The sequence below is a fragment of the Syngnathus leptorhynchus genome, chromosome 2, assembly GCF_054491065.1.
Source record: "Syngnathus leptorhynchus isolate UIUO chromosome 2, UIUO_Slep, whole genome shotgun sequence".
Taxonomy (NCBI): Eukaryota; Metazoa; Chordata; class Actinopteri; order Syngnathiformes; family Syngnathidae; genus Syngnathus; species Syngnathus leptorhynchus.
In genome coordinates this window covers 15,076,275-15,095,995 of record NC_141196.1, presented here as the reverse complement: position 1 = coordinate 15,095,995, position 19,721 = coordinate 15,076,275, and the positions used below count along the sequence as shown (strand labels likewise).

The 19,721-nt window shown below is 42.1% G+C and overlaps 1 protein-coding gene and 1 pseudogene across 5 annotated transcripts in view; both read right to left on the bottom strand.

The window, feature by feature from the left end:
• Window positions 1-2,272: 2,272 nt before the first annotated feature.
• Window positions 2,273-19,721, bottom strand: part of LOC147060948 (protocadherin alpha-5-like) — a 133,491-nt gene continuing 116,042 nt past the window's right edge. For 4 of the 5 annotated variants that reach the window (XM_085906297.1, XM_085906293.1, XM_085906294.1 and 1 more), the window contains exons 2-4: window positions 10,277-10,341; window positions 9,146-9,231; window positions 2,273-5,100 (exon numbers count right to left, since the gene is read on the bottom strand). In XM_085906297.1, coding sequence (XP_085762423.1) covers window positions 4,799-5,100; window positions 9,146-9,231; window positions 10,277-10,341 — 453 coding nt within the window. In that variant the 3' untranslated portion in view covers window positions 2,273-4,798. The remainder of the gene's footprint in view (window positions 5,101-9,145; window positions 9,232-10,276; window positions 10,342-19,721) is intronic. The other variant, XM_085906296.1, reaches the window with a different exon arrangement.
• LOC147060972 (protocadherin alpha-C2 pseudogene) lies at window positions 12,324-15,174 on the bottom strand (annotated as a pseudogene).

Genomic DNA, 19,721 nt, shown 5'->3' with positions numbered 1-19,721 from the left:
TGAATGCTTGAAATCAATTATTTCACCATTGTGAGCATGTGCCTTTTGTATTTAATGACCGGTGCCCCTAATGGCTCATTGTTGCAAAGCTGAATAAAAGGAAATGACATCCTGACAACACATTTTGTTCATGCACATCCATATTACTTTTATGCATGCACAGAATAGCTAAATGTGGACCTGGTATGGAAAGAGGTTATGACAGATTGACATAAATTTTCACTTCACACAACATGACAAATGTGACTCGTGTTTTGATTATTTGACTTTAATGCGGTCTTCTCCAACAAGCCAACAACAAACCTAATTCATCTCACCATCTTCATCCCCTTTGTCTTCCACAGCAGCTGGATGATGCTTCTGTGAGTCACTGCAGATGAAGTCACCCTCCACTTATTTACAAAAGGTTAAACCGATGAACCCATCTTAAATTACACCTCCCTTCTCTTGTATGTGGTTTACATATCACACTTAGGAAGACCTAAATAACCTTATATAATACAAATATATATACTATATATGCCTAGTTTTTGAGTTCATGTCAGGAATGAGTTGAGCCAGGGCGACCAAATGCAGCTTGAACCAGGATTTATTGAAGGGAAAGGGAGTTGGAAGGGAGGTTGGTGGGGAACCGACGACACATATGAGAGAGACACTCACGGCCAGTAAACAGACAGACCGACCGAAGTTCACTTTGGACAAGGTTAAAATTCTTACCGTGAGCCTCCAGACAGACGGGGGAACCTAAACAACAAGACCAGGAACTCTGGAGACAGCCAGACCAGTAGACACATACAGAGAAAAACTCACGGGCAAGGGTTAAATACACAGGGTAACACGAGGAAGCAGGTGCCAGACATTACGGTAACGAAAGGGGTATGGCCGAGGAAAGTGCAGGCCGAGCGTGCTCTGGCAAGGGCGTGACAGTTCAGAAATATACAGAAGACATTTTCAACAGTGGTCCAGAATCTGCTAAAACATATACATTCAAATTCATTACAAATTATAAACACCACAGGATAATTATCTGTCGACAGTTTCCCTGTGTATTTGTTTGTTTGTTGATTAGTTAAATTGGCCACATTTAGAAAGACTAGGGCATGTTTTCCAATTACTCATAATGGTATTTCAGTTTGTGTGATATGCTCTCAGCAAAATGCTTTGTGGAAGCTGTGTAGTCATGTAAAAAATGATAGGCAGACAAATGTGTCAAGATGATTTACACATTGGGCACAGTAAAACAAAAGTGGCTTACAATGAAAACAGAACAGATGACTTAATATAGACATTTTGAGCATTGGTTATTGTTACCTGGAGTTTGAAGCACACACTAGATGTGCCGCCTTTTTAATTGTTACAGCGGGGCTGCTGTGTGTATGTTTAAGTGTGATGACCCCTCCTACAAAGCAACAACACATCATCTGCCCTGTTGACATTCGGTTTGATATTGTGACATCGGTAAAAATCCGCCAATTAACGTTCTTTCATCTTCATGGTGTTTAACATTTTTAAGTCTCTCCAGCCTAATTCAAAATCATTACTCTTTCCTCTCAAATTGCAAACTTGAATACATCCATTTATCCATCTGTCTAAAAAATTCATCAAGACAACTGTCATTTATGAATAATTTGTCTTCTTTTAATATTTTAATCATTTTAATCCCAGTCGTGACTGATTATTCAAAATTTAAAAATGAATGATGTTCTGCCATAAATTCTGAAATACAATTCAGGTGGCATTCAGAGTAACAGGATTGATTATGCCTTATTTAGGGCAGCAAGGCATATATTTGCATTTCATTTGCAGCAGACATCTTCTGGGATCCAATAAATCTATTTAGCCACTCTGTGTAATTTGCTCTTGTCCATGTGGAAGCTTCCACTCCCAAGAGACTGTTGGGACCATGTGGGCCCATGGCATTAGACAAAGGACAAATGCAGCAGACAAGTCCATTGGGATGCACCTCTCACCTCTGCAGGAAATGTCTGTGTGTTGACTTGAATTGATTTTACACTTTTATAGTCCAAATTGAAATTGTTTTTATACAACAAGGTAATTAACCTCATTGAAGAAGATTTGGGGTAAAAATGTCCCCTGTCAGTTTGAAATCACCTTATTTTAGATAACTTAAAAATTTATTGTGTGTGTATTTTCAATGGCACAGTGTGTACTCTTCTTTTCCACTGCATGTTTAAATAACAGGGCAGTGTCTCATCTTCCCAAAGGCAATGAGTTCCACATGATTTTTAAGAAAGAAAACTTTATTTGTGAATTAAAAACAAAACACATTACCACTGTTTCCATTTAGGTCAAATAAAAGGCAGAAAGGGAATGAAGGTAAATGAAATTCACTATTTCACGGTCACAATGGCAGGTGTACCCAAAAGGGAAAAAAAGGGGTGGGGAAGGGGGGGTAAAACAGATCTTGGCTGGTCCTCACTCGGACTGCACATTGCCACCAAAATTCACCACCATACACTGGGGAAAAATGACAGCATGAAAGCTCACTAAATACAAGCATACACTACAGGTACATCTACTTTTTCCCCACAGTTTTTTTTTTTTTTATATTTTTTTGCAAGAATGACAGGGAAGTGGTAACTCATCATAGGATCATACATATTTCACTTACAATATTACAGTGTTAGTTCATGTCAAAGCCGGACAGATTTTTTTTTTGTCTTTTTTCTTTGCTTGTTTTCAAAAGCACAACTCAAAATTTGGGGAAAATGCATTAAAACGTATATTTCACACTATAGCATTACAAAGATTGAAAGAGGTTTAGTGGATGCCATAACACATCGGTAGAGCGTGACAATTGTAATACATTGATGTGTGGCATAGACAAGAGAAGTACATACAAATAGATCCCGTGTGAATAATGAAGAGAAAAAATGATAATACAAAAAAAATAAAATTGTTGCTATCTATTTATATATATATTTCTCTATATAGTATGTGTTTCCTTAGAGCAGTACATGCAGCAGCCACTTAATGGAGTGACATCATACTGAGCCGCAAAACCTTGGGGGAAGGTGGTAAGAGGAGTTACAGGCAGGGGAGGGGGACCAACAGAAGCATGGAGGCAGGTTTCAGCCACGTACTTATTGCCCCATCAGAGGACTGGTGGGATTTAGCTGTTATATTTCGGATGCCATTTTTAGCAGGTTCAATTACTAGTGTAGAGACAATCAATCAAACGCTACATTTACAGCATACGTAAAAGATAGTATGCGACTCCATGATCATAAACAATCAATCAATCTTGCAAACTTGAGGGGGGGGAGGGCCAGCCCAAGGCACCCGGCTCCTCGCTTCCTGTCCGGTCCTTTGCCCCTGCGACATATCTCAATCCCACCTTATCCCGTCTCACAACAGCAGCGAAGTGAACATCATCGTGTAGTATTCACATGTTAAAAGCACTGAACCGTTTTGCACTTTTCGAGACAAGAGTTCACGGCGTAGGGCCCCCCCGCTCCGCTCCACCCCCTGATGGGCCACATCCACATTACTCCATGCTGTTGTCAGCACACCACAATGTTCAGAGCAGGCCGTTTTCACAGGAAGGGTCCTGAGCAGGGGGTGTGGGGTATCGTCTGAGGGTGTAGACATGCAAGAATCTGAGGAGGGTGGTGGTGGGGGCGCGGGTCTCTACATAAAATGGCAAAAACATGTAGTGTGAATCTCTTCAGAGAATTAAGGAAAGTAGGTTTACTTCATCTTGACATGAAGAGGCAGTCAGTGGGGTTGGGGGGGGGGGGGGACATAGTTTGTGGTAGCATGGGGGAGCACAAGCAGGTGGAAAAGGTAAGGACTGCTTGCTACCAAACATTCAAAGCAGAAAGCTTTCAGCTTTTGCTGCAGCATGGGGACATAAGAAGGGGCGTTATCAAAATCTCAAGATTCTACGAATAATATTCTGCTTATTTTCTTCAGAGTCCACCGACTGATAGACGGACTCTTCCTCCTTGGTGATCCTCAGGAGAGCGTGAGGGATCTTCGCAGCTCTCCAACTTGCCGGTGCTCTTTGACTTGAGTTTCCGGCTGGAGCAGTAGCTCTCTCGGTCAGTTCAAAGCAGGAAGCAAATGCAGAGTGATAGCAAAAGGATGTTCCTTCCATCCTGAGAGTTGATACCCCATCGGTGACAGAAAGCTTGCTGTGTCGAATTTTCAGCACATGATTTTCTCCCTCTCTGTCTTTTTTAAACTTTTTTTTCGAGTGCTGTCGGTGTCCACATCGCAAAGTTTGTGTTAGCATGTTGGACTGTGTGAGCATGCATGTAAGTATGTGGATTATTTGAGATCACAGGAAACACTGTTGGTAGTAAGCACTCTGCAGCAGACTGTTGGCCTTTGTTTCGGTGACTCTCCCCAGTGCTATTTACAGGTTGCGTGGATATATGCGTGTGTGTTACATGTGTTTGTCCAGCCCCAGATTGTATACATCTGACTTCTTTTCCTTGGCTGGCACAAAGTTATTTGTCCACTCTCACGGAGCATGATTCATCATTGTTGGGGAGGGGGTAATACAGAGGTGCCAACATGCCCAATGGGTTAAACAATTAGGACTGATGTTGCATTTTTGCTAACAACAGTATAGTTAAGTCGGGGTGTATAGGCACATGGGGGCATGGGTGAAAATCAATCTTTTTATTTTTTGTCAAGGCAAGAAAATTTACCTCAGTCGGGAACTGAAGGTAAAGGCCAGGTTATAAATAAACCCAGTGGACTTTGGTTGGTACCTCTGTTTTAGCAACACCCTTTTTTTTTTCTTTGCCAATTTTCACCTCTCGCTTCTTTACTCGTCATCATCTTTTCCTTTATCCTTTTTGTCCTTCTTGTCCTTCTTCTTCTTTTTCTTCTTCTTGGCCTCCTCTTTCTTTCCAAAGGTGATGAAGTCGCTCTTGTCGTCGTCTCCCTGGTTCTGTCTGATGGATATGATGGCGGGGGAACCAGGGATGATGAACGCCTCTGGGGGAACTTCGCCGGGCTTCAGGTGCTGCGGGGGTGCACCTGGACCCCCGGGGCCGTAACGAAAGTGCCAGCTGTTACTGTCGACTCCGGCACCCATTGGGGGCGAGACCTCTCCCCCTTCAGCGTCTGAAATGAGAAAAAAAGAACAAATGTCATTGTTTGCTATTCCTTTGACTCATGTGGAAAAATTGTGATTTGAAACTGGTGCCGTCATCACATTAAATGTCACTCAGTGGAAATGTCTGTTTTACTAAATGTGATTTTTTTTTCACTTTAAATGCACCCCTGATAGTCCTTAACATGCCATGAAGGGAAACAGTGATTAGCTTGAGGCCTGTGGCAGGTCAAGAGGCGCAAAGTACATATCTAATGAACTGCAAGCAGACCTCCACAGGCGCTTGATACAAAGTTGGATCATAGGGAGATGACAAATCTGTGAAGTGAGCATTAGGAGACCTTCTTCCACCCGGATCGTACATGTTTTTTTGTGTCGGAGCCCCTCCTCTTTTCGGCCAAATCAACCTCCATGTTGTTAGCCCTGGTGATGTGGTATTTCGTGATGGTCTGAACCTATTACACTTGCAGTCATCTGCACTGTCTACAAATATCGAGCCCTCTGTCTTCAACGCTAAAGTGCATGACGACTCAAATGCATTTCTTTTTGTCTTGATATTTCTGGTTGAATATCACACTTGCGCTCACTCAAAAGTCAGGTCTGCTTACTGGGCAAATGATTCTAAATCTAAATCTGTTCTTAACATGACATGTCCCACTGAGCAAACAATCCTAATCTGTCAGAGGCAAGCACGCAAAGTCAAAATATTCAAAGCACACAATTGAGGAGCCAGAAGCACTAGTTTATAAAGGTCAAACTCTGCAGTTAAAAAAAAATCTTTATTTTGGCCACACAAGGTGATAAATGACTATTTACGTACCCTAAATGTAAAACAGACACTGACAACAAAAGACCAAATAAAAAAAGCCACCAAACTGTTTTACAGGTTACGCTTCAACTCGGTTTAGCAACTTGACGGTGAGAACAAGTTGAGACTTCATGATTATTGTCCTCATTGTCCAAGGGAAGAAAAACACTTCAAAATTCAAATCAATCGGAGGTCGACCAGCGTCCCGGAACGGATTATGTTCTGTGCGGTGACATCAGACTCGCCTCATTCAAAACTAATCCTGACACAGCCTTTGCAGCTTTGATAACTGCTGCAGAGCAAAACTCTCTCTTTGCAGTCCTCCAATCTCTCCTTCCCATCATGCAGCTGTTCTGACCTTTCATGCAGTCGACCGTGAAAACACAATAGTTGCACAGATAAAAGTCTTCATCTATCCCATCATTGTTGATTGTCAGTGTGATTGAGTGGCGTTAACACTTTGCATACTTCATGATGTGCACATTGCAGATGAGGATTGCCACCTTAATACTATTTCTCTCAGCACAAAAAATGACTGCCTGTGACGTCCACGCCACCCAAGATTTTTACAGCCGCTTGATTCAGCCAAGGTCTATTTGGCCGAGTCTAGTTCATATTTTTTCTTTGTCACACTGCTGGACAGGAGTACTGCGCAGTGTTACATAAAGTGAGGATGAAGAAGGAGAATAAAGATGAAACGGGATTTTGATAAGCAGATATGAAACATGAATCACGAGGAAAGAAGGAGGTCACTTTTCATCAATCCATTTTTGTATTGCTTAACTGCAATGGCTTGTGACTATGTGGAAGAATATACATTACACGAGGAGCCACACCCAGTTTCAAAATGGTGCCTGTGCAAACAAAACATAATGATGCTGCTTACATCATGATAACCGTGTGTGCCAGGCTGGCTTTCACACGTGTTAAGCATGGTGATTTAGTTCTGTCACCCTTCGTGTCTGTCATCAGAAACAGCATACAGGTACAGCCAGACACAATTTATATGACATTTTTTGACCTTATTATAACCTTTTAATATACAAAAAAAAACACCCTTAAGGTTAAAGCATTTGGAATATGACAAACATTTTCTAGAAAAATATTAAGCCTCTAAAGTTGCACAACACTTCAGCGTTCGGACCACAGCGATACATGACGCACACACATATCTGTCGTTTTGTGGGAACCGTTATACCCTTACAAGACGGAGCAGTTTGAGAAAAAAATGAAATGGATGTTAACTGTGTGAGTGCTTAATGGTTATTATTTTATTTTTACACTTGCAATATGTCAACATATCACATCAGACCGTGCTTGTACAGGTTTTATGATGGCAACAGTTTCCACAAGTTTCAATGGGAGAATATTTTCCAAATGTGAACACATGAGGGCAACCGGCCTCCCACAATGGATTGTGTTCAACTTCACCGATATTTCTGGATGCAATCTCCCTGCATTTAATCTTTTCTTTTAACAAAATTAATTTTCTTATATTGTTATGTTGTAGATTAGACGTGAGTGCGTGACGGATGATAGAGAAAGCATCGAACATTCATCCAAGTCTGCAGTGTATTTCCTCCCTAGTGAATGTAGGTCACATTCCTGCTATTTTCCTCCCTTTCCACTTCATACCTGCAGTACTTTCCCTCTGCAATATGCCCATTCTTCCCTTTCTTACTCTGAAAACGAATTTCACCTCCCTTTGTCCTTCCACCCTCTTTCAGCATGCTTGGGCCAACACCATATGTTCACACCTCCCTCCATCTGACAGCTCCCTCTCCCTTCTCATCGATAATTGGGGCCCATGAATGGTTGCCATGGCAACAACATCCTCCGGTAAAGCAGCGGGACACTGGTAGGAGTCACGGTGACAGCGGCTGATAGAGAATAATGCTGCAAGCGTTCGCTCACCCCTGCTTTCTTTCACCGCCTGTCCTTCACTGACACAGCAAGAGTTGCCGCATTCACCATCTCATTTCAGTCAGCTTGTCAAATCACCACATTTTGCATGAATTTTCTCACTGTCTTGGTCTCACCACCGAGCCTCGACTTGTTTCTCCTACCGAGGGTTGTGCACATCTTTCTGAATCCCTACATGCCCTTGTTAAGGAACGAGATAGAGAGAGTCAGCACAACACTGATTCTATTTACGTGGAGCTGTTAAGCTGGGCGTGGACTGTGCTCCATCTGTCACACAGGCGCAGCATACGACATAGGCAGCCCAAACCCTCTCAAGCCCCCACACGCATACAATATACACTAAAACACACACAACACTAATGCACTCATGAATATTAAAAGGTAAACCTAAATATGATAAAATACTAAGATTTAAGGTTTTGTTGGTCTTTGTGTCATCACACATATTGATTCAAGTGTACGGCTGGTCTCCACCTGAGGGTTGCTGCTTGCCTGACAAACAAGACAGCTTAGTTATAAATAGCAGCGCCTATGAATCATGTTGATGTGGCAGGTCACTTTCAATCAATATGTCATTCCCTCTCCTACCTGCGATACATTTGAGAGTATTCTTTCTGCATACCATATCACATTTTTTCCCCCTCAAGCAAGGCCAAGCAAGGTCTGCTCTTTAAATCTTCTGCCATACTCAGCCTGAACATTTTGTTCATTTTGTCAATCATATTCACTTTCAGGTTGCTAATTGAGATAGCAATGATTAAAAAAAGAAAAGAAAAAAAAAGAAAACCAACGGTTTAAAGGCAAATCAAGGTGAACGTGTACACAATGAGTCATTCCAAAATGGTGTAGGTATAAATCGTAAAATTGTTACATGCAATTCTAGTTAGTGTGGCTAAAGCTTATTGACATTGCAAGAGTATGATTTGCTGCTTCTGTTCAAAACCAAGTCACAATCTGTTTCTCTGCCTTCATAATTTGAAATGCAACCATGCTGCAGAAAAATCGGCATGGGTGCATAGGATGGACCGGTAGTTAGGGCGTAGGCAGTGTCATTCCCCAACTAATTGCCTCTTCCACAGCACACCAGATCACAGGGATGTAAGCACAAAGGTTTGCCTTTACATCATGACTGTTGAACCCTATTAGCAATAAGCATCGCATTCTCAAAATTGGAAGACAATCTCAAGATGTCCCCCACAATAACTCTATAGTTGACCATGCTTCCAAAGCATTTAGGATGTCACAAGATTAGGATTTCCATTCATGAACTCGACCAAGGCCTCTGCAAAGGTTGATGAGGTGAGAATGGGCCGAGAGATTCTCACCAGGAGCGCTTGATGCTGTGGGCCAGTTCTGAACCAGAACACCTTGGGCTCCCTGCATCACAGAGGACTCCTCCATATGTACTGAGCTAGAACACACAAATAAACATGTTCAATACATCACTACACAAAAGTCGATTCACTGAATTGTTCATAATAAACAAAAAAATTGGGTGCATCTTTCAGACTGAGATTTCTGAATCACTCCTAAATTCACACATTATTTAGTGGATTATGGAATATCACACATAACTCATGAAAATTAACACGTTATTTTGGATTTTGTCACCATTCCCTCCATGAAAGCTGAACATGAAAGAGAGGCATCTTACAGCATTCGCTTGTGGATAACTTTGAAATTTGTGCTAAAATTGTGTTGTCTTACTATAATTATGTTTTTAATCGTTGGGAACTATTTAAAAAGTTACTGCGACCACGGATCCGTTGTTAATTATAATACATGCAAGTGCTACTTACAGTCGCTATACCAGCACCACACCAAACCTTTTCAGTCACTTATAACTAACTCATCATTGATGAACTCATTAACATTATCTCAACATTGACAACCATAAAATCTACTAAACTAGAACACTTTATTACTGTCAAATCTAAAGGAATTATTTCAAATCTAAATCAGCACAGGGAAATTATGATTTAATATTCTAAATATAACGTAACGCATGGGATTACATGAAATAGGTCAGTGCCATCATGCAGCGATTGGGGTTATCCAAAATCTCAGTGCGACTGCATGATCATTCAAGGAGAAGTCACTAAAATACATCATAAATGTAGAATACATAGATCCGATTTACACAAGCAAATCCTTGCTATAATTATGAGATCTGCTTAATATTAATGATAACTGCCATATGTTGGCTTCCTAGTTTTAATCTGACCCGATAATTACAGTACATTCAGAAATACAGAATTACAGCTTCATGCTGCAGTAGCAATATGCTCTAATTTATTACTAATTCATTTGTGTAAGGTTCATAGTATTATTCGGTAAAGTGTTTGTTATTTTCTAAGCTTTTTATAAGCTTCAAAAGAAGCTCCTACAAAAAAATGACGATTCATTATTATGAAACAAAGAGCAAAACGAAGGACAGGAAATGCTTGAGTGCTTACCTCTGCATTACACCACCTGCTCTCAGGGAGGCTGAATATCTCCAGTCAGAATTTAGCGCCTTTGGCTGTAAAGAGAGTGAGAGGAATTGAGTACAGAAGAAACCTAATACCGCCACATTAATAAATCATGGCAGGAGGTTTGAACAGCTACTGTGGTCCTGTTGTTGGAGGAAAATGAGTGATGAGCTTTTAGAACGTGCATTCAACTTGGACTCCAACTATGACCTTTAAAGGTCATGGCAGGACAATGGTGACATCAGAATAACACAATGTACATCCACCTTTTTCCTCTTACACCAGCTCAACATGTTGACCGTCATTACTCTGCATAGATAATACAGTGCTTCAAAATGAATTTATTTTCTGCACAAATTCCCCTTTTTTCTTCATTATATTGAGTTTTTCCATTTCTCCTCAATATTTTATCCGATTGCTGCAACCTTCACTCCATAGGTCATTTCTCTCATCAAGACCACAGATTAGACAAGAACACATTAGGCCGAACACCGCGGCAACTGCAGCAACAGAGACACGTTTAAGCCTACACACACCACCTGCTTAAATTCACTGCTGTCAAAACAAAAACCAATACAACTGTAATTTTTAAGCAACATACTCGTATTCATCATCAACAATAATACACACATCACACACTTTGGTTACTCACACCGTGATGTGCCCTCACCAAAATGAATTTTAATTTCATCTAACTGAGTCAGTCTTCAGATTGGGGACAATTATTAATTATCAAGAATTTTGGGCCCATGTGAATAAGGTATCACTTTTCCAAGCAGTGAAGAGAAACCCAATTTCCTTTCAAACAGACAAGATATGCATTTGCTATTGAGGCTGCATCGACATTTGAGTCCGTGGTTGGTATATGTTGGTGATAATGAAAGAAGCCCGGTACATCTCCAAATATTTTAAACAGAAAGATGACAACAGGGCCTACTGTAGTGTATTTGCCAGAAGGGTGACTCATGTGGATAATAGTTATTGCATTTACTTATACAAAAACATCATAAAAAAGAACAAAAACAGCAATGTTAAATTCCTAAAAGAGACAAAAATGAATTTTGAGGCCAGATTATTGACAAATATGAAAGAGCTTGACTAAATGTTTGTCCTGCTGCACCATCGACATCGCCAAGCAGCGTGTTCAAATGTTTTGTAAGAACACACACACACACACACACACACACACACACACACACACACACACACACACACACACACACACACACACACACACACACACACACACACACACACACACACAATCACAAAAACACAGCCGATAAACATGCACATGCATTTTTTGAATATTACCACTAATTTCTATGAAGGGATGTAAAAGAGGGAATCAAAAAAGTTCCAAGCAGCATGAGTGTATCAACTGTCATGAGGCATATTGATTCTTCTTTGGGCATTCAAGTCTTATTCTGCCTTTTTTTCCCTCTAATCTTCCCTCTCCGGTGTATGAACGCTTCTCGCATGGATACAAGGCTCACACCTCCGCCATCAACAGCGCGTCCAATCACATTTCACCCCCTGCCTTAGCTGCTAGGAGCCAGCCAATCGGCTTTCAGCACCTATTGCTATCAGTTAATAACAGATCTGGAGGAAACTTGACTGGCATTTAACGAGGAGCGACTGATAACCTTTATTTGTTGTCCTGTCTTCTCCACAGACAACGAGAAGCTCGGATGCTGCTATGTGGGTGCAACTGTCTCGAAAAATATCGATGCAGACTGCACTATTCCCACCATTATAGAAATGACCACTGAATTCCCTTTGGAGTGACACATTTGAGCACGCTGGCACACAGCCCAGAGCAAACTAATAATGCTACTTGTGAGGGGTCGAAAGCTCAAATAGCTTCTTGTGTGTCACTGCGGCAAGAATAAGTAATAAACTTCAGATAGAGAGGCCAGCACACCTAATGGAATATATTTCTGCACGCAGGCACTTGGACGTATCACACTCGGAAAGATCATTAATAATTCAATCAATGTAAAAAAAATGAGCAAACTTGAAAAACAAAATGCTAACTCTGCTCGAAGAAATAGGGTTCGCTGCCTGCCCAGAGAAAAGACACACGTCAATATGGTAATATACGGTTAATGCTGATGTCAAAATGTATATTTAACTTGAGTCAGACATTTTGAAGTTGCTCAGTTTGCCAAGTTCCGTGTCAATTTAGTTCGAATTTGAATGAAAAGCCCTGTGCAAGCTGAAGAATCACTATTTTGAATTGAAATGGCATTGCCTTGCCATCATCTCCAAAAGCAAGATGAGGTCAGAAGTCATTAATAAAAGGAAATAAAAGTGTCTTGTTTTTGTTTGAGACACAACACAACACACACGTCGAAACAGGCACACACCTGAATGGCAGTGGCATCTGGCATACTGAGACGGCGAACAATTATCTGGCTGTGTCCGCTGTGGCTGGTGACATAGCTGGAGCCCCAGGTGCCACTGTGGGGTCGTCCCGTGTTGTAGAACATAAACGTGTCGCTTCCGGAAGTTGCGGTCAGGCATGTTTTATAACAGTACGTTTTGGTCACGGACCCATTTCCCCGCACTTCAATGTAATGCGGTTCTACTTTAAGATCTCGGCGCAGGGCCACGTTGGCACCGGTCTGACCTCGCCCTGATGGGGGTCGTCCTCCACCTCCACTGGCGGTTGGGGCACTACCCTCAGGCCGACTCTCCTTGGATACACAGCAAGGGGAGCAGGAACCGGGCTGGGTGCAGTAGGCATGGCAACGCACGATGGCCAGCACACAAACAGTGACCAAGAACACAAAGGTGGTGGCACACAGGGCGATGATGAGGTAGATAGTGACATGGGAAAACATCAAGGGGCTTTCGGGCCTGATGATGCGCTTCGGGTCGGGGGTCAACTTAGGCATGAGCTCCATCACGTGTACATGGATGGTCGCGGTGGATGAGAGTGGTGGCAGGCCATTGTCACGCACCAGAACAGTCAGAGCAAAGGAGGTGGAGTTATCCTCAATGACTCGCCTCGTGGTGCGGATCTCGCCAGTGTGCTCGTGCACCTTGAAGAGGTCTAACTCCATGTGAGGCGGCTGAAAGGCATATAGCAGCCAAGCGTTTTGCCCTGCATCCCCATCCCACGCTACCACCTTTGTTACCAACACGCCAGCCTCGGCGTTTTTCAGCAGAGTCTCTGAGGTGTGGCTCCCGTTGGCAGGGGGGTACACAATCCTTGGCTTGTGGTCGTTCTGATCCATAATGTAAACATAGACAGTGGCCACGCGGCTTAGCGGTGGCATGCCATTGTCCTGTGCTTTAACCTGAAAGTGAAACTCTCTCAGCTTTTCAAAGTCAAAAGTTCGCAGGGCATAGGCCTCGCCTGTGTGGGATCTGACGCTGACGTAGCTCGCCACGGGGATGCCGTGATTGTTGTCATTGAGGACAGTATAAGTAATGCGAGCATTTTCTCCCGCATCAGCATCCGTGGCTTTAACCGCACACAGTGGCGAACCTGGTGCATTGTTCTCCGTGATGTAAACGGTATACGATGTTTGTTCAAATCGTGGCGGGTTGTCGTTTACATCTGCAACGCCTACTTCAAAGGTCATTTGGGATGACAGAGGGGGCGTTCCTCCATCTATGGCACGTATGGTGATGTTGTAGGATGAGATCGTTTCACGGTCCAGAAATGCAGAAGTGACGACGGTGTAGTGGGTACGGAAGAATTTGATTTTGAAGGGAGTTGGCGGCATGAGATCCAGCACGACTTGCTTGTTAGGTCCAGAATCTCGGTCGTTTACGCTAACTAGAGCAACAACTGTGTCTGCACGGGCGTCCTCGCGTACAGGAACGGAGAGAGATGACAAGACAATTTCAGGGACGTTGTCATTAACGTCGATAACTTCTACCACTACTTTACAGTGCACTGCCACAGCGGCCGGCCCCTTGTCCATGGCCTGAATGTAGATCTCATACGAACTCGTCTCCTCATAGTCTATATTGTTCGTTACTGTTATCTTCCCTGTGTCTGTATCCATGGAAAACATCTGTCTGACCCGTTCTGGAGTGTAACTGCTGAAGGAGTAAAAAACATCCCCGTTGGAGCCCTCGTCAGGGTCTGTAGCATTTAATTGAATCACAAGGGTTCCCTTTGGGGTGTTTTCATACACTTTGACTTTATACACCGAGCTGTCAAAAGCAGGCACATTGTCGTTTGCATCAAGGATGCGTACATTGATTTTGGCTGTGCCACTTCTCTGCGGGGTGCCTCCATCCACTGCTGTCAGGATGAGCTGATCAGATGGCGTCTGTTCACGGTCAAAAGGCTTTTTGAGAATAAGCTCAATGTGCTTGTTATTAGAGAAGGGCTTAACAGAGTCCAACGTTAGATGCTGGTTGGGGCTGAGGCGGTACTGTTTCACAGAGTTGGAGCCATCGTCTGGATCTTGAGCGGCCTCAATGTGGAACTTTGATCCAGTTAGAGCAGATTCGGACACTTCTAGCAGGTACTCCGAACGCGGGAAACTCGGTGGGTTATCGTTAACGTCCAGAATGTCCACCTCTACATTGTGCACTTCCACGGGGTGGTCCAAAATCACTTCAAGCCTGAGCACACAGGTGTCACCCACTTTACAAAGGGTCTCCCGGTCTATACGGTCACTCACTACCAACTTGCCATTTTTGTGATTAACGGTGAAATATCTTTGTCCACTTTCAGGCGTCACACGGATGCGACGGGTGGTAAGTTTCCTCAGGTCCACACTCAAATCACGGGCAATATCACCCACCTGTGCGCCGTTCTCCAGCTCCTCCGGAATGGAGTAGTGAATCTCCCCCCTCGCACAGCCACCGTATATTAAAATAATCAAACATAATCCGTAAAGCGTCGTTGTTGCCATCGCAGGGAGGCAGTATGTGGAGGAAAAAAAATCGGGCTTTTTAAAATCAGATGCGTGTCTTCCACCACGCTGAGAGCAAGAAAATAGCCTGCATGACTACGTGCAGAACGTCGCCTGCTACCTCGCTGGTGCCCATTTCGCTTTCTTTCGCTCCTGTGTGTCCATGTTTGTGTTGTTATGGATGAAAATGTTTGCCCTCCGAGCCAGACTGATTTCTCTCCTCCTCTCTCTCCTCCCTGTGCAGTGTTGTTGCTCTGTGGGCAAAGGGAGGGAGGGGGCTCGCTCAAACGATGCAGCTTTCATTTTGATTCTGACAAAATTATCTAATAAAGAAAAATAAACCTAATTGTCGAGAGAGTTTGTTTTTAATGAAATAGCTTTCGATCAATGTCATTACTGGCCACCTAATTCCCATCTGCAGCTGACTGTTGAGATGAATCCGACAAAATCTTTTCCCTCTCCTCCACTCTCTTTTTTTTTTGGCAGCGCCACCGCCCTTTCCAATGCATGCACCGGGAAAACCAATTTATGAGCAAGTCAGGCGACCAGGCTTCTGCTGTTATTCAAGTACACAATTACTGTCTGTATTTATAACCTTGGGGAGCACATTATGAAAACCGGAAAGACAAGGAAAAGAGAATGCATAAACCCCCCAAAAAAAAAAAAAATCTGGGTGATAATGAATAAAAAAACCAAATATCAAATGACCCCCAAATCACGCTATCCTTTTACTAACCACCATTTTGCCAACACAAATACACAGGAAAATGAATATCATTAGAAATCAAAGAGGTCAGGCTTAAATCCATCATCAACCAAGTATTGCAAATGAAAATATATTGAGTCTAAATTCACTAGTAAGTAACACACACTGGCCACAACGTTAGCTATACTGCATACAAGAGCTACATTAAGAAAAGTTGGTTAACAATTTAGTTCTTATCATCGTTGTACTTTGCAGAAAGTGCAGTGGTGTTGAACCCCACTGAATAGAATTGAAATGCGTCATTTAATAATTTCACCCAACTGTTTTGATAAATGGCATATGTTTAAATCACCTAATAATACAACCGTTTTTTTACACTCGTGACACTAATCCAAATTATAAATTAATTATAAATGTATCAATTAAATTATATTGGACATTGAAGTAAAGCGAAAAACTGATCGAGGAACCAAAGTCGAGAAACAGCAGCAACAAAAACACATTCAAATGATACATGTATACAATATAAGTCATTATTTTATTTAAAAATTATGCTGTGACTATCCACCTGTTTTAGTACTCTGACCACAAAGCTATATGTGCTGTGGATATTGTTCTCCTTTTCTGGAGTGCCGCCTTCTCCCACACGCATGCAGACTGCCCACAGCAATAATAACACCCATCATTGGCGGGGATATGTGAGGGTGAAGACAGTGACTCACTGGGAAGCTGGGAGTGGACGAGTGTAAATATGGAGTGACTCAAATCAGCAAGCAGGAAGAAGAGCAGGCGGAGGAGTAGGAGGCAGAGGTTGATGCTGCAGAAGCGGGATAAAATGTTTGGAGAAGGAATGCAAATAACATGCATAACAAGTGTGTTCTGCAGCCTCGACCTAATTAACTGCTTTGTGATATTGCTCATCATTAATACTTGAAAACAATCCAGTGCAGATGTTGTACTTGTTGGAATTCATGATTCCATGTTTCTGCAAAACCAATAAATAAACACAAAAAACACACACCCACACATTTGCTCTCTGCATGTACGCCTCTGTGAATTGGGCATAAAAGTGTCCAACAGTCTGGGATGGCTTTGCACGGACAATCAATCACACGATCAGTGACATTTAGCAGATTTTCCCAGAGGGCCGTGTAGAACTGCTTGCTTGGCACAGGCACACAAAAATACAGAAAAAGGTTTATCTCACACATGAAGCTGGATTGACACAATATTTTCCACCTTCCACTCTCCTTTTCATCCCGCTTTGGGATGTTTTTCATCGTCATATTTCACACGCAATTATTACATCTGCCCCATCTTTAATTGACCGCAACAGAGCGACAGTTTGTTTTACACCTGGGTGATGCATATCAAGTTATCAACATGTTGCTTCAAATGACAGATGCCTGATGCGCATCAACAAGCATAGAGCTGCACAGGCTAATTGCTATTCCTTGTAAAATGCAGCTCATCTGAAGCAACCTGCAAGAACTCTCATCTTGAAACTTGATGCAAATCAGCCTTTATTTAATACACAAAAAGAATTGTTCACTAAACTCAAGCAAGAAACTTTTGAAGTTGTAAAGTGAGGCCTACGTGTTCATGTGAAAAGAGAAATTATCTTTCACTCTGTCATAATATGAAAATCCCCCATTTCATTAATGATGCAAAAAACCCCATGTATTAAGTACGTTTTCATTCCCCAAGACCCAATGTCATTAATACTGCAAGCGGCCATTATAAAAGCCATTCATATCATCTCTTCTCTGGCATACGGAGTTTGTTCATTTTTAGTGCTCCAATACATTATCTGCACAGAAGCAGGTCGGTTTAAAAGTATGATGCAAACCTTCTTACATGACAGCATCATATTTTATACAGCATATACACAAATTGAAAGTACTACTTTCTCCTTTTCCTGTCAGTTGGCCACTTTTCTCCCTTCACTACGCACTGGATGCGAGTGCACGATCAACACACACACACACACACACACACACACACACACACACACACACACACACACACACACAAACTAATGAACAGCCCTTTCCAACAGTCCGCATTTGACATTCACTCTCAGTATTTACGCCATCACTGAGTGGGAACTATATGTATATATACATATATATACACACATACACATATATACTAAATATACAAATTCAATACTCAAATCTGTATCCGATCTAGAGAACGCAAGTCATATCACATCCTGCCCACATCTTCAGTAGTCTACGTCATTTTATATTTTCCAAGAGGTCATCTTTGAATGGCAGCCTAGGCAGAGCAAAGACACAGGAAACAGTGAAAGTGGGCCCTCTTTTGGAATAAATTGGTACCACAAGTGGTGGACACGTGATCGTCACCCCACTCCCAATCCCCTGGGCTTTTTCATTAAGCCAAAGCTCTCTAAATCATAATCCCTGCTATGACTAGGAAGGAGTTGGAGCCAGAGAGCAAGAACTCATACGGTACATCTAGGGCAGTCATTTTAATTCACACTTCCCTGGCAGTGACCCAAAACCGATCATGCATGCTGTAAGGCAAGAAGATAAGGGATATTTGCTGTAAAAGCAACAACACGACACAAAATGCCAAATTTATCTGAGCTCAGTTCACAGAGCATATCCCACATTACACCCATTCGCACCAGCTAAACTAAATAAATGGGAACGTACTGATAACGTTTCTTTCACACTAGGTACTTACATACATACATTTGACTACTGATGGAATACGTGAAACAATACAAGATAATGTCGTATTGCAGTGATGACGAGACAAATTTTTCTTGAGCATGGCATAAATTTCACTTACTTTTTAGAGTATAAACCTTTCATGCTACTGCATATTTTCTAACAGTCTTACCACACATTTGGCTTGAATGAGTTATGTGGTCTCTTGGTCTGAACACGAGGGGCACAATCTAAAAGTACATGGATAAAGAGACGAAGAAGAAATAAAAGACCAAAAACCACATTGAATAATTGTGTGTTAATTACAAAATCAGGTGAGCAAAAAGCCCTGCAAGATGCTTCTTGAGGTTACCACAAGCTAGAAAATAAAACTGTAACAGGATATTTGAAGTAAATTGCTATCACTCCAATCAATCACTTAGATCTCCGTGTTTACCTTAAAATACCTCCACACTGATGAACATCTCTAACTTCACTCTCTTATACTCTTATATGTCAGACTGGTAAAGTGGTATCGGTGTTGTGGTATTGGGCCTTTTTTTATGAGTACAGAAGTACAGTATTAGCACTGATATCAATACTGGCATCAGTACCCCCACAATCAACATAGAGGAATAATTGCAAAGACCAGTCTTAGCAAAGATCAACACCTGCACAGCATTGTAATGTTATTTTTTTGCACAATATAAAGTATTGCGCACCATGCATCATTTTGTCCTTATTGCAAAATTAAACATTTCCGGCCTCATGGTAATCCCTTTACACAGGTGGACAAGAAACATTTCTCTGATTATGTTTGTGCTCATCCTCATCCCTTGTGGATGATGCTTTCAAAAAATAAAGGTTAGGCAGAGAGAGAACTAAAAGGATCACAAATCCCTCCTTCTGGGGTTAAACAGTGCCTTCCTCCCAATTTAGCCAATGCATAAATCAAACAGACGCTGAACAAAGCTATCAGGAAATGCAGGCAGGCTTTGGACATTTCCCTCTTTGGATGTCTTGGCTCTTTATCCTCACCATATGGGATGAGAGTGGAAGCTGAGGATGTGAGCATGACAAGCTAATCTAATGACAAAAACAACATCCCGATGCCACTCCCTAGAGAGAACGGAGCAAATGCAAGGAGGACAAATGCAAGGAGA